Genomic DNA, 16,625 nt, shown 5'->3' with positions numbered 1-16,625 from the left:
CATTTAAGAGTCAATATGTATAGTCAAAAACCTCCCTACAAAGAAAATTCCAGGCCCTGTTGACTTCACTGGTGAACTCTACCTACATTTAAGGAAGAAATAATACCAATTCTCATAAACTCTTAGAGAAAACTGAAGAGGAGGAATACGTCCCAACTCATTCTATGAGGCCAACATTACACTGATAGCAAAACCAAAGATATTACCAAAAAACACCAAAAAAACTACAGATCAATTTCCCTCATGAACATAGATGTAAAAATTCTTTAGCGAATTGAATCAAACAATATATAACATAAAAAGTATAATGCATCATGAAAAGGGTTTAGCATAGGAATACAAATGTTTTAACATTCAAAATTCAATCAATATGTTTCACCACATTAACAGACCATAAAAAAACTAGATGATAATCTCAATACATGCAGAAAAAGTATTTGACAAAATTCAACATCCATTCCTGGTAAAAATTTTCAGCAAACTGAAACTAGAAGGAAACTTCTTCAACCCAATAAAGAGCATTTATTTACAAAAGAACTGCAGCTGATATCATACTTTATGGTGAATGACTGAATGTTTTTCCCTTAAGATCATGACGTCCACTCTTGCCACTCCTATTCATTATTGTACTGGAAGTTCTAGCCAGTGCAATCAGGCAAGAAAAAGAAAACAAAGGTATTCAGATTGGGAAGAAAAAGTAAAACTGTCTATTCAAAGATGAAATGATTGTCTATGTAGAAAATCCATCAGAATCTTCAAACAAACAATTAGAACTGATTAGTATAGTTCCCTATACTGTAAATTATATAAACAACTGGAAGTTGAAATTTAAATATAGTACCATTTGTAATAGCATTAAAATATGAAATATTTAGGTATAAATCTGACAAAAGCTTGTAAGATCTGAATACCCAAAACAACATTAAGTGAAATTAAAGTTCATGGATCAGAAGACTCAATATTGTTAAAATGTCAATTCTCCCCAAACTGTCCTATACATTAAACTCAGTTCAATTCAAATCACAATCTCAGTAGGCTTCTTAAACAGAAATTAACAGACTGATTTTAAAATGAATATAAAAATGAAAGGGCCTAGAAGAAAAGAAAAATTTGGAGGAATAACACTCCTTGACTTGAAGATTTATTAAAAAGCTGCATTAATGAAGGCAGTGGTGTTGGCATAAAGGTAGACAAATAGATCAATGAAACAGAATAGAAAGTCCAGAAATAGGTCCACACATATAAGGACAATTGATTTCCGATAAAGGTGCAAAAGCAATGCAGCACAGAAAGGATAGTCTTTTCCTTTAGTGCTGTTAACAATTAAACATTCATATCTCAATAAATAAAAAACTTTGATCCATACCTCACACTAAAGACAAACATTAATTCAAAAAGGATAACAGTCCTGAATGTAAAACAAAACTATAAAATATCTAGAAGAAAACATAGGAGAAAATCTTAGTGACCTTGGGGTAGGCAAAGATTTCTTAGATATGACATCAAAAGCACAATCCATAAAAAAATAATGTTAAATGGACTTCATCAAAATTCAAAACATCTGCTCTTTAAAAGGTAGTGTTAGGAAAATTAAAAGGCAAGCCACAGATGGAGAAAAAATATTTGCAAATCACATATCCATAAAGAACTCTCAAAACTCCATAATAAGAAAATAAACAACCTCACCAATTTGGAAAAGATAATCCAAAGTAGATATATGGATGGCAAATAAGCACAGAAAAGATGCTCAACATCATTAGGGAAACTCAAATTAAAACCATAATGAGAACACTATATACCTTTTAGAACGGCTACAGTTGAAACAGCTTACCGTATGTACCAAGTGTTGGCTAACCCACTTTGTTGATTCACACTGGATTTGTAACCTGAGCTCAGAATAAACCTTTGTTAAGCCATTGGCTTTGAAGTTAGTTCATCAGCATAGGATAAATTGGTTTGTCCATCAGGGTTCAATTAGGGAAGCAGAACCACTGTAAGCCACATGGAATTTCAAATTTATCATAAGGATTAGACCTTAGGCAATTGTGGGAATTGGTGAGGAACTGTATGAAAAACTTGTCTCTGCTTATGGTGATGAGCCTGAAGTCACTGCAAGTAGCAGGGCTAGCTGTCAGCAAGAAAAGCTGAATGTGAAGTGGGAGAGAGCAAGGACAAACTGGAACTCACAAAGTGGAAACCATCTGTCATTACCATCTCCAGCTTCAGTGATGTGGGTGACCTGCAGAAATTGGCATCTTTTGTTATGCAGCTGCATATGCAAGTGGCCCAGAACTTGAAGTTGAAGGTCAGGCAGGAGCTGAAGAACCTGTGGGCCCAGCTGCTATCCGGTGCTAACAAGGTAAGCCAGCATACCAGTGGCAGCGTGTGCACTCTGCAGTATTGCCTGGTACCTTACACTGACTTTCAGAGAATAATTACTACTGAATCTTTACCTTCTACAATCTCTTGTGGCCAACCAGAAATCAGAACCACACAAGGAAGGCAATTCTGAGAAACACAGTTCCGGGGTTAGCTAAGCTGACACAGTACAAAGCCAATAAACGTAGCCTAACTCAACACAGACCCCAGCGGATATGGCAACGTGACACCGAGAAGAGGACTTATCAACAGAACTTGAGTAACACAACAAAGTAAAACAAGACAGGATCAAAATGAAGAGCATTTTATTAGCTACACCTGGCTAAGGATATTCATTTCTTCAGAGAGAAAAAAAGGAAATTAATGTGGAAGTGAAATAATTACTATACACAATTTAAAGTGTCGTGATTAAGAACACGGGTTTTGTAAAGTTAGAAATCCATTTACAAGCTGTGTGTTTTTTTTTAAATCATCTCTTTTATTTTTATTATTTAAAAAAATTTTATTATTTTATTTATTTATTTTTGGCTACGTTGGGTCTTCATTGCTGTGTGCGGGCTTTCCCTAGTTGTGGGGAGGGGGGCTACTCTTTGTTGCGGTGCACGGGCTTCTCATTGTGGTGGCTTCTCTTGTTGCAGAGCACAGGCTCTAGGCACATGGGCTTCAGTAGTTGTGGCACAAGGGCTCAGTAGTTGTGGCGCATGGGCTTCATTGCTCCACGGCATGTGGGATCTTCCCAGACCAGGGCTCGAATCTGTGTCCCCTGCATTGGCAGTCGGATTCCTAACCACTGAGCCGCTAGGGAAGCCCAAGCTGTGTGTTCTGATGCAAGTTCATTATCTTCTCTGTGACTCACTTCTACATTTGAAAATTGGGATAATAACTCTTCTCATAGGCTTGTTGTGAAGATTAAATGACTTAATAAAGAGAAAGCACTTAGAACAGTGTGTGGTGTATCAATGCTTATTAAACGTTGTTATAATTACTGTATATAATCATGCTTTAACTTTGTAATGAAATATATACATTTATGATTCTCATTGTCTTCATGAAGTTCTCAATGAAATGCTTCCTCCATGTGTTATGGAAGGTAGATACTTGGAATGGCAGTGTCTGCCTGACAGCTGAAGGCAAGGTTCTGGTGTCCAGAATGGAGAAAACCAACTCTGCAGTTCTCTCTTGCTGAATGCTTCCCATTCAAGAAAGTGACTGTTATATTATATACCTCATTAACATGAATTATTATCACTTCTATATATTTATATATCTCATCAACAGAGGAGTTCTGACATAGGAAAATGATATATTCATTCCATGAATAATCAGAGAGAAGGCAAAAACTGTCTACTTTAAAAAAAAAAAACTCTTCTAAAATCTTCCCTGTGTGTTCAGTGAAGACTTCTCAGGTAAAGTCAAAGTAACAATCAAGTACAACTGCCGTTTACCAGACTCAGTTCTGGACCCGGGATGATTTTCACTAGAATGTGTGTACTTGTGGTGTGTGTGTGTGTGTGTGTGAGGCTGTTACCAAATCAGAGTTTATATTTAGTAGATTTTCACAGCCAATTTGGTTGATTTTATTGTACTATTTTAAAACAGTCAGTACCTTTTGGGAGGAAGGCCTGGGGAGCCATGATTATGCAAGACTATACTGGTTAAGAAAGTTTATATAAAGCCTTCTCCTTTTTGTAACCTAGATATGGCTGAGCCTTTCCAATTGCTGTTAGCCCAAAGAAGTCTTTTATGCTATATAAAATATCATGGACTTGCATCCTAGTGAATCTCATGTCTGGGGTTTTTCCAGGGTAGTGAGCAGGGCTCTCCTCCAGTACCTGGAGGTTATGGATGATTCCATGCCACGGTTCACAAAAGGGGTTGACTCTGTCCTCTTGTCTCTAGCGGAGCCCGTAAGGAAAAATATTTCCCCAAGTTCCTGTCTCTTTCTGTCCACACTGTTCAACTTAACCTAGATCAATTGTGGATTTTTTTAAACTGAGGGATCACTGTGGCAAAGACTTGTTTAATAACAGAAGCCTGATTTTTATCTAGGCACATTGCTTCCCAGAATAAAGAACTACATGTTCTGCCTCTGAACCCCTTGTTGTGGAAATATGATCAAGTTTTAGCCAATGAGATTTAGCGGAAGTGGTGTAAGCAACTTTGGGAAGAGTTGTTTAAAGGAGCTAACTCAGTTGGGGTTGCTTTTCTTCCATTCTCTTTCCTAGACTACATATGTAATGGCTGGAATTCCAGCATCTACCTTGGGACACGGGGTGACCTTAAGGACAGAAGAAGCCACATGGTGAGAATGGCTGAACAAAAGTTAAGATGATTCTAGATCCCTGATGATTTTGTGGAGTTGTCATAACAATTGAAGACTGTCTACCTGTGAACTTGTTCTATGCAAGAGAATAAACTGTTGTGTTTTTAGCTACTATATTCAGGTCTCTATTACTAGTACTTGAATGCAAATATTGATATAGTTAGGAAACCTTAGAAGGTTATTTACTTCCTGGCTCAGGTCTTTGCCAGGATGGTACCCCCAGTGGATCCTCCTTCAGCTCTTAATCTAGCTTTCTCACCTCAGGGTGGTGACAACTGACTAAATTCCAATGGCCGTTGAATCCTCTCCTATATGACTGCCTCATTCCTTTATACAGGAGGAATTTAACCCCTGGGTTCCTTCAAGCACTGAGCGATATCTTTGATTTCAGCTAGCAGACCTGGAGAGAGACCGGTTGTTTGCTCCAGAGCAGTCTCAGTTTTATGAATGAGGATGGTTCTGGGTCATCCAATTCTAGTTTAAACACCTCCTCAATGAAAACTGCAAGGTTGATGGCCCATTTAACTATGCCACCCATTGTGTCAGTTTAGGTCCTCTGGAAAGCAGGTGCCAATGTGAATTAGATGTGTAGGATATTTTTTGGGGGGTAACGCCTGTGAGGGATAAAGGGGAGAGGATGAAAACCCACAGATTTGCCAGACAGAAGTGATGGATTTGGTTTGTAACAGAAGGGGAAAACCCTCCCAGCTTTGCTAGTCCAAGGCTGAGGTCCTAGGTTGAGGTTGATTATAGCCAAATATTTAATGGGGAGATCCTGAAACCACTGAACCAGAGAAGTGCTGAGATAAGTCCATACCAACCTCATAGACTGCTAAACTAAAAACATGAGGGAGACCCAAAAGATCCTGGGGAAAAGTGAAAGCCAAGGGAAACATAAGAACTGGCTGCAAGTTTGAATGCATTCCTTAACTATGTACAGTTCAATCAGCAGAGGGTGGAAGCCTTATGAGCACAACTGTTTGAATACAACTTCAGCCAAATTAACTGGCTAACTAACTGAGCTATTCAGACACAGAAGCAACCTTTAGGAAGTTGGGCTAAAATGCAAAACTAATTAAAAATCTGAACAGAGACATCAGCAACTGGATACTGGGAATGAGGTGGGATGATGGGGGTTGGAGGTGGGTGAAGACAGATTCTGCAGTTTAAGTTCAGACAAGTAACTAAACATCAAACAAATAAAACAACTATACAAAAAACTTCCAGAATTGGAAGATTGGGATTGGCACACATATACTAATATGTATAAAATGGATAACTAGTAAGAACCTGCTATATAAAAAAATAAATAAAATTCTAAAAAACAATTCCAGAAAAATAAAACAATCTTGAATTATTAGAATATATTATATAAAATATTATCTAAAATGTCCACTTTTAAGCCAAAAAGTACTGGACATACAAAGAAACTGAAAAGTGTACCCCAGACTCAGGAAAAATGTGGTCAATAGAAACTGACTGTGAGTGGACCCAGATATTGCATTTAGCCGAGAATGTCTTCAAGGTAGGTGTTATAAATTTGTTCAAGTAATTAAAGGAAATTATGTTTAATGAATTAAAAGAAAATATGTTAATAATGAGTCAATAGAGAATCTCAATAGAGAAATAAAAATCATAAAAAAGGACCAAATGAAAATTCTAGAGTTGAAAAGTACAATAACTGAAATGAAAAATTTAACAAAGCTGTTTAAAATATCAGTTTAGTCAATTTCTTTAGTTCTATCTTTTGGTAGTTAGAGAGGATAAATTATTAGTCTTTTCCTACTAAAACATAGACAATTTCTAAAAGGCAGAGAAAATTATTTTCCAATGGTGCTTATGTTTCTACTTCCTTTTTTCTCTGGAAACTTTTGAGGTGGTTAGTAACAAATTGTTGAAATATGAAAACAATTTGCCAACTTCCAATGAGCCTTACACAAATATACGAAGAAATTTTCTGGCAGTGGTTTTTGGGAGGTCAGATTTTTGCCCCAAGATTTAGAGGGTTTGGTAGGCTATTTTATCATTGATAAAATCATTTACATTATTTTCAGAAACTTGAACATGGCAGGTAGTTGCTCAAAGGAAAATGTACTGTGCTTGTATTACAAAACCAAATTCCTTCAGCTTCTTCAGCTATGCTTAAATCCAAATAGTTCAGAGGGAGGGTCCATGTTTCTCTCTGTTATTTGGGTTTCCATTTCTCTTTCAACCTTGGCTACTTCAATCCCTTCAAGGCCTCTTTTTACTGTCTCTTATGGTTTATGAAATGTCACATTTCTTCCAACTTCTCAATTTTCTCTTTTATGATCATTCCCCTTAGTATTAGATACCAATCCTGAGGAAAGTGTGCTTCTAGGCCTCCTTTTGAGGATTCAAAATCTACAGGATTGGGAATTTTAGGGAACAAGTGACATACAGGCTTGGAAACTAAACACCCATCGCCTAATTGACATTGATTTTATCAGTTTACACATACTTCTTACTCCTTTTCTTATTGCTTCACCCACCCACTGTCTGAGCCCTGTGTCTTATATTTCAATTCTTGATGGAAGTAAAGAATTTGCTGGTTTCCTAAATAAAACAATCCTGCTACTAAGAAGTCATAACCCTACAATGGAGTTCTGACACTGACCTCATGCTGAAGACAGAGGTGTGGTCTTTTGGAGTACCTTCTCTTCTGACCCCTGAAAGTACTTACTTTGATGCCTTTGTGGCTGGAGTAATCCCTTTATTAATGATTGTGAAAGATGGCCAAAATACTATCCAATATGTTACTCTATTCAACTTTTCAGGAAAGAGGAGGCATAAAATCCCTTGTAAGCCATCTCTTCTTGGAAACAAAACTTGCTTTCAAATCAATGCAAATGCAGTCTGTTACAAACATAGGAAACAGACAAAATGTATTGATTATTTCATTTGTTTGATGTTTAGGCCCTTCTACGAAAATAGGGGATAAATTCCTGTATCAGTAGATCACTGACACTTTCTATTTTTCTGTTTCTCCTTTTTCTACCTCTTCCCACATGTACAAATGCTGCTGCCATCACTACCACACAAGTCAAAGAATCACTTTTCTAGCACTTAAGTGGAGAATGAAGAATGGGATGAGGTTATATTCCATATGTGCATTCTTCTTGGAGTACCTCTGTGATGCTCATCCCACTGACCACATCCAATTTATAATATGTGCTAAGACATATGGTACACATGTTGTGGCTATGGATAATATTTTTATATACTGTAATAATGAATGTGTAATGAGTGAATTTTTCTCAAGTCTATGTGACTATCTGTGTGGGAAGTAGGAAGGGAGGAAACACGCCTGTGTGGATCTTCACTGAATACTCTGGAGAAGAACAGAGGTAATAAACAAAACCTAGAGGACAAAACCATTCACTAGGGGACAAGGGAAACAATCAGGGGTGATGTCAGCAGGTCCTTGTGATCAAAAGCAAGAATAGGGTGGGAGGCCTCCAAAGCCCAAATTAAACCTTTATATATTTTCCAGTATTCTTAGTAACACACAACTATGCTTTGGAAACTTGGCTTTTTGTGCTGTTGGCAATGTCTTAAAATGAGTTTTAAATTATAAAAAGTATAAAGTATTCCATACTCCTTCACTCTTAATTGTGAAAGTACATGGATATGCCCTCCATTGGCACACAGAGTAAGTATATTCAATTGTGTTGAGCCCTTGTTTTCCTAGGCTTACAATTAGCCTACATTTTTCAATTTTCCTTACAGTAAGTTGGGCCCATGCCATTGAATGCCAGTGGAATGTGGGCATAAGTGATATATACAACTTCCAGGCCTGGAGGATGGCAAGACTACAAGGGAATACTAAAGCCACCAAATGATAAGAGACAAGATTCCTGAATTACTGTGTGGAGGAAGGTCACACAAGTGGTACGTAGATACCACTGGTGTATTTTGACATGTCCAAGAAATAAATACTCAGTTAACTCAGATTTGGAGAGTCTTTGTTACAGAAGTTAAACTACCTAGACTAATACAACTAGTATCTTTCAGAGAAAACAATGTGGAAATTTCTTCTAATTATTATAGTAGTTTGCTTGTGAGAGACAACATTCTGAAGTTTTGTAGTAATCAGTTCAAATAAATTATTCTCCACTTGATGTTATATCACAATTACCTTGGAAGCTATTTTAAAAGATATGACCAGCCCTAGCCTTGACCTAGTGAATCAGAACCAGGTAGGTCATAGGCAGTTACGTTTGAAAAATTTCCCTGTGTTTTACATATACCCTTGGCTAAGAACTACTACTCTAAGATAACCCAAATTTTACCTTTAGATCAAAAGTTAGATTTTCAAGTCTCATTGTCTTAGGTCCATATAATTTATTTGACTGAATTGGGTTTTTTAAAAAGTATATTCAATGGTATTGTAAAAATTAATGTAATAAAACTGACCTTTATTGGGTGTACAGTTTTTACAATGTATAGTTTTAGGCAATACCACCAAAATCAAGATACAGAACAGTTCCATCACTCCAAAAACACTGCCTCCTACTATCACTTCATAGTCACACTCTCCTCCTACCCCAACCCACTGCAATCACCCAAGGTCAGCAGAAGGAAGGAAATAATACAGATCAGAGGAAATAAATAAAATAAGAGATATAGAAACAATAGAAAAGATCAATAAAACCGAGAGCTGTTTTTTTCTTTGAAAAGATAAACAAAACCGACAAACTTCTAGCCAGGCTCACCAAGAAGAAAAGAGAGAGGACCCAAATAAAGTAAAAAATGAAAAAGAGGAGAAACAACAACCAATACCGCAGAAATAAAAAGAATCATAAGAGAATACTATGAACAGTTATATGCCAACAAATTGAACAATCTAGAAGAAATGAACAAGTTTCTGCCAAAACTGAGTCAAGAAGAAACAGATGATTTGAACAGACTGATCACTAGAAGTGAAACAGAATTTGTAATAAAAAACTTTCTGCAAACAAAAGTCCAGGACCAGATGGCTACACTGGGGAATTCCACCAAACATACAGAGAAGAACTTATACCTATGCTTCTCAAACTATTCCAAAAGATCGAAGAGGAAGGAACACTCCCAAATTCATTCTATGAAGCCACCATCACCTTGATTCCAAAACCAGACAAAGAAACTACAAAAAAAGAAAATCACAGGCCAATCCCTTTGATGAATACAGATGCAAAAATACTAAACAAAATATTAGCAAACCAAATCCAACAATACATTAAAAGGATCATACACCATGACCAAGTTGGATTCATTTCAAGGTCGCAAGGATGGTTCAACATATGCAAATCAATCAATGTGATACACTACATTAACAAAAGAAAAGAACCACATGATCATCTCAATAGACACAGAAAAAGCATTTGATAAAATTCAACATCCATTCATGATAAAAACTCTCACCAAAGTGGTAGAAGGAACATATCTCAGTATAATAAAAGGCATTTACAACAAACCCACAGCCAACATAATACTCAACAGTGAAAAGCTGAAAGCCTTCCTACTAAATTCAGGAACAAGACAAAGATGCCCACTCTCACTACTTCTATTCAACATAGTATTGGAAGTTCTAGCCATAGGTATCAGACAAGAAAAAGAAATAAGAGGTATCCAAGTTGGAAGGGAAAAGTAAAACTATCACTATTTGCAGATGACATGATACTCTATATAGAGAACCATAAAGACTCCACACAAAAACTATTAGAACTAGGGAATTCCCTGGTGGTCAAGTGGTTAGGACTTGGTGCTTTCACTGCAGTGGCCCAGGTTCAATCCCTGGTTGGAACTAAGATCCTGCAAGCCGTGTGGCATGGCCAAAACAAACAAACAAAAACTATCAGAACTAATAAATGAATTCAGCAAGGTAGCAGAATCTAAGATTAATATACAAAAATCTGTTGCATTTCTTTACACTAACAATTAAATACCAGAAAAAGAAAGTTTAAAAAAAACAACAATCCTCTTTAAAACTGCATCAAAAAAATACCTAGAAATAAACTTAATCAAGGAGGTAAAAGATCTATATGCTGAAAGTTACAAAACTCTGATAAAGGAAATTGAAGATGATTCAGAGAAATGGAAAAATACCCCATGCTCTTGGACTGGAATAATTAATATTGCTAAAATGGCCATACTACCCAAAACAGTCTACAGATTTAATGCAATCTCTGTAAAAATACCCATGACATTTTTGACAGAACTAGAACAAATTTATATGGAACCACAAAATTTATATCCTTATATGGAACCACAAAATCCTAAAATTTATATGGAACCACAAAAGACCCAGAATTGCCAAAGCAATCCTGAGGAAAAAGAACAAAACTGGAGGCATAACCCTTCCAGACTTCAGACAATACTACAAAGCTACAGCAATCAAAACACGTGGCATTGGCACAAAAACAGAGATCAGTGGAACAGAATAGATAGCCCAGAAATAAACCCACACACCTATGGTCAATTAATGTATGACAAAGGAGGCAAGAATAAAGAATGGAGAAAAGACAGTCCCTTCAACAAGTGGTATTGGGAAAGCTGGACAGCTACATGTAAATCAATGAAATTAGAACACTCCATCACACCGTATTAAAACATTAACTCAAAATGGTTTAAAGACCTAAATATAAGACATGACACCATAAAACTCCTAGAAGACAACATAGGCAAAACATTCTAGGACATAAATCATAGCAGTATTTTCTTAGATCACTCTCCCAAGGCAAAAGAAATAAAAGCAAAAATAAGCAAATGGGACCTAATAAAACTTAAAAGCTTTTGCACAGCAAAGGAAACCATCAACAAAATGAAATGACAATCTATGGAATGGAAGAAAATATTTGCAAACGATGCAACTGACAAGAGGTTTATATCCAAAATATACAAACAGCTCATACAATTCAGTATCAAAAAAACCCAAACCCAATAAAGAAATGGGCAGGAGACCTAAATAGACATTTCTCCAAAGAAGACATATATATGGCCAACAGGCATATGAAAAGCTGCTCAACATCACTAATTATTAGAGAAATGCAAATCAAAACTACAATGAGGTATCAGCTTGCACCAGTCAGAGTGGCTATCATCAGAAAGTCTACAAATAACAACAAGGTCCTACTGTACAGCACAGGGAATTATATTCAATATCCTGAGATAAACCATAATGGAAAAGAACATAAAAAAGAACATAAAAAGAACATATATATAACTGAATCACTCTGCTGTACAGAAGAAATTAACACAACATTGTAAATCAACTATACTTCAATTAAAAAAAAGTATATCACACACAAAAAGTCTACAAATAAATGCTGAGAGGGTGTGGAGAAAAGGGAACCCTCTTGCACTGTTGGTGGGAATATAAATTGGTGCAGCCACTATGGAGAACAGTATGGAGGTTCCTTAAAAAGTTAAAATAGAACTACCATATGATCCAGCAATCCCATTCCTGGACACATATCCAGAAAAGATGAAAACTCTAATTTGAAAAGATACATGCATCCCAATGTTCATAGCACCACTATTTACAATAGCCAAGACATGGAAACAAGCCAAGTGTCCATGAACAGATGACTGGTTTAAGAAGATATATATATCTTCTTATACACACACACACACACACACACACACACACACACACACGCACACACACAAAATATTACTCAGCCATAAAAAAGAATGAAAAAATGGCATTGCAGCAACATGGAGTAACCTAAAGAATATCATACTAAGTGAAGTAAGTCAGACAGAGAAAGACAAATACTATATATCACTTATATGTGGAATCTAAAAAATAATACAAATGAACCTATATACAAAAGAGAAACAGACTCAAAGACCTAGAAAACAAACTTACAGTTACCTAAGAAGAAAGGGAGAAGGGGAGGGATAAGTTAGGAATATGGGATTAAGAGATACAAACTACTATACATAAAATAGATAAGCAACGAGGATTTACTATAAGCACAGAGAACTATATTCAATATCTTGTAATAACCTATAATGGAAAATAATCTAAAATACACACACACACACATATCTGAATCAGTTTGCTGTAAACCTGAAACTAACACACTATGTAAATCAGTATTCAATTCAAAAATGAAAGTTTCAATTTAATTAAAAAGTTTTCCCAAATTAGTTTACACTTTTATATAATTTTTGTAATTCTTAATCACTCTCTGCAGTAAATTACATAATTATACCAATTAAGGAGTTAATATAAATCTGATGCTAAGTTGGAAATTATAAGTTACCTAAAAATATAAAATCAAATATTCCTATGTATAGAACTTTAATGATTTTAAGCAATTAATAGACTGAGATATTATAATAGAAAACTTCTGTTGTAATAAACACACTCATAGGGAAAATTCTGTAACTTTTAGAAGTACTGTGCTACTATCTAGACAAATTCTAAACAAAGTACTTGTAAAGATTACTTCTGAGAAACTTCAAAAGCTTTTCTAGAATATAAAAAAATTTTTTTTTCATCTTGGGATAGATGTTAACCACGAATCAGATAAGATTTTTCTTAAAATAAAAACATATTAATGTCATTTAAAGTTAGATATAGCTCTCTAGTCCACTGCTAACCTTACCTTTAAGATATCTCATTTATCATAATACACATATTATACATACCAGATGAAAATGAAAGCAAATGGAACTAGTTGGGAATGCAGCTTGGCCTGGTCAGATAAGATTTCCTGCTGTAGTTTTCGTAAATAATTTTAGGGTTAGGATAACATTTCCTGACGTTTCAGTGATTAGGACTGTGTATTAACATTATGCCAAAGTAGTCATCTGTCACAATTGTTGGAGGGACTGCTATTAAGCCTGTTTGTCTGTTGTCTCTTAACTTCAATGTAGCTTCTTCCAGCAGAAACATCTTACTTTATTGTATTCAATACAGTTACACTCCATCATCCTCCCCCAGCTCTCCACACTCCCAAGAAGGCTTAGTATGCATTTGTATGCAATAAAAAAATTACCTTCTTAGTAGAATCATCACTTTTCTAATTAATTCTTTAACTCTCATTTCCTGCTTAAAATCTGAGGCCAAACTAGGGAAGATTACAATTGAGATAAATCCAGGGCCTAATTAATTATTTCAACATGTTTTCCTTGTAAACAAACTCCTCTTGCCAAAATAATGTATTTTGTTTAAAACAGAGGTCACAATTTGCCCTTTGTGGGCAAAATTGGGCCTGCAGCTATGGTTTGGCTCTCCCTGTTTATGTACATGCATGCACATATGGACATGTACACGAATGAGTTGTCTATATAAAAACCCGCATTTCCACCTTCTTTTTAAAATGGCTGAGGGGAAGCCGCCCGGCTAGCTCAGTCGGTAGAGCGTGAGACTCTTAAAATGGCTGAGGGTCTGGCAACACTGGGCCCAGTACTGAGAAACAGCAATTACCAGGTAGAACAGATTGGCTGCAGCTCCATTACGCTTATCTGTTTAGCCTCTGAAAATACTTCAGTTATGCGATCCCTGGTTTAAATGTAGTTTTTGTTAAATTTAATAAAATATCCCCTCATTCCTGAGATGAAGACTCCAATTTTCTGATTTGAGAGAGGCCCTTTCCCAGAATAAAACTGATGTTAGTTTCTACTGCTGCATAACAAATTACCATAAAGTTAGTGGATTAGAACAATATATAGTTATTATCTCATAGTTTTCATGGGTCAGGAGCCTGGGTACTACTTAGCTAGGTCCTTTGCTCAGGGCCTCACAAAGCTGCGATCAGGGTGTCAGCCAGGTCTATGGTCTAATCTGAGGATTGGGTTCCTCTTCCAAGCTCACTGGTTGTTGGCAGAATTCAGTGCCTTGCAGTTGTAGAGTAGAAGCCTTCAGACCCTAGAGGCTTCTCACCCTGGCACATGGCCCTCTCCATAATATGGCAGTTTGCTTCTTCAAGGCCAACAGGAGAGCATCTCTACTGCTTTGAATTGCTCTGAATTCTTCCAACTCTGACATCTAGATCTTTTTTGAAAGGGCTCGCCTGATTAGGTCAGGCCCACCTAGGATTATCTCTCTTTTGCTTAAAGTTAACTCATTAGGAATCTTAATTATATCTGCAAAATATTTCATCTTTTCCACATAATACAACATAAGCAATGGAGTGACAGCTCATCATATTCACTGGTCTCCCCTACTCTCAAGGGGAAGGGATTATTCAAGGCAAGTATACCAGCAGGCAGGAAACTTGGGGGCCATTTTAGGATCCTGCCTATCACAACTGGCATGTCTTAGTATTACTGTGAGTTTCACTTCCACTTGGCTTCTATAGTTTATATTTTGGCAAAGTATTTTTACAATACTGTACTAGTACTATAGTGGCAATAGCAAAATTTTTTATTAAACTTACCTTTAATAAAATTAGAATTCCACTAAATGTAATATAGGAGACTATTTTGTAAGATTTCAAAATCACATCTATTCTAGACTAAAATCCTTACAGCCTTTGTACGTGAAACACAAAGATGGAGTATTTTTGTTTTGTTTTGTTTAAATGGGGCAATGGTCACTGTGATTGAATAAGCAAATGTTTTAGTCAGAAGTTAGAATGGGAAAAATGAAGGTAGTTTGATCAATTAAATAAGTAGCATCTGTGAGCACAGGAAAGCAATGTTTCTATTAGAGCAGACTTAGCAGCTTTACCCTTCCTATTCCTTGTGGCAGAGCACTGTGTGACACAGCCAACTTTAGTTACCACTGTCAGTGCTAGAGACAGCTGCAATGAGCCAGTCTGGCTGTGTCCGGTTCTCCTAGACTGGTGATCTGTGGCATGGTCAAACAGTGCAGATAATCTGCAATGTTTTCATGTCAAATCACCTCCCTAAAGAGAGGAGCGGGAAGCAAAGAAATTTCAACACAGTTTCTCCACAAAGATGTCCTGTTTATACAGTTGCCCTGAGACTTTCTTTACTCAAAGGGAAATGCATTTTGCATCTTTCAATATTTTAAAATTAGATTTTTTTTGCCCCTGTTTTGTCAACTGATAACTCCAAGTACCTCCAAATTTTATTCATATTCACCCATTTAAACAGTGGAACCGACCAGCTATAGTTTATTAAAATATGTTCATTAAAAACAATTTTGACTCCGTTTTTGAAAATTGCAAATACATTAAAAACTGTTAGTGTCATGAGATTGCAAATATTGCCTTATGAAATTATAAAGCAGTAAAATTTGGTAAAAACTATGAAATATCTTAATTTAAGTTTCACATATAAAAATATATTTTATATTGCAACACTGAACAGTTAAGGCCACAACGCTTGAAGGAGAGTCTGAGATACACATATTCTGAAATTGCTTGTCAAAAATATCAGCATTTAAATAAATATCAAAACTGGTCATACTATTCAAACCAAATAAAACACGTTCTTAAGTTATATCTTTAAAAGTTTGTTATTAGAAACTTTCCGTCAGAGCTCAAATGTTTTTCAAGTATAAATTACAATGGGCATGGTGACCATGAAAACATAAACATATATTCACAGTATTATGCAAGATTTTGACCTTCTCTCCATATTTGGGGGTGAGGTATCCTGATGATTTTGCCCCATGTGCTTCTTGTTGGCATCTTTCTTATTCTTTTTAAAAGCTATTTTATCTCCTATTGATTTTATCTCTGGGAGTGGCTCATTATTATTCTGCTTTCTACTTTTCTGGCTCGTCAATGACATCCTTTTAAAGAGGAAAATCTAGAAAAAAAACACACAGAGAATTCATTTCAGTAAGTGAAACAGTCACTTAACAGTATTTAGGGGGTATAATTTTCAACAAGTCTTAACATTATTTCATCACATCTTTATGAGGCACCACAATGGTACAGTCTTAGCATCCACCAGCCTTTTTTCTTTTACCAATTGCAATCATGATTCTTCCCTAAAA

At 36.0% G+C, this 16,625-nt stretch overlaps 1 protein-coding gene across 4 annotated transcripts in view; it reads right to left on the bottom strand.

Annotated features, from left to right (window-relative positions):
* Positions 1 to 9,117: 9,117 nt before the first annotated feature.
* The window catches only part of RPGR (retinitis pigmentosa GTPase regulator), a 274,383-nt gene continuing 266,875 nt past the window's right edge, over positions 9,118 to 16,625 (bottom strand). For all 4 annotated transcript variants that reach the window (XM_067722578.1, XM_067722579.1, XM_067722580.1 and 1 more), the window contains one exon: positions 9,118 to 16,435. In XM_067722578.1, coding sequence (XP_067578679.1) covers positions 16,226 to 16,435 — 210 coding nt within the window. In that variant the 3' untranslated portion in view covers positions 9,118 to 16,225. The remainder of the gene's footprint in view (positions 16,436 to 16,625) is intronic.

This window comes from Pseudorca crassidens, chromosome X, assembly GCF_039906515.1.
Source record: "Pseudorca crassidens isolate mPseCra1 chromosome X, mPseCra1.hap1, whole genome shotgun sequence".
NCBI lineage: Eukaryota > Metazoa > Chordata > Mammalia > Artiodactyla > Delphinidae > Pseudorca > Pseudorca crassidens.
Note: the sequence above shows the minus strand (reverse complement) of the source record. Positions and strands in the feature narration are given on the sequence as shown.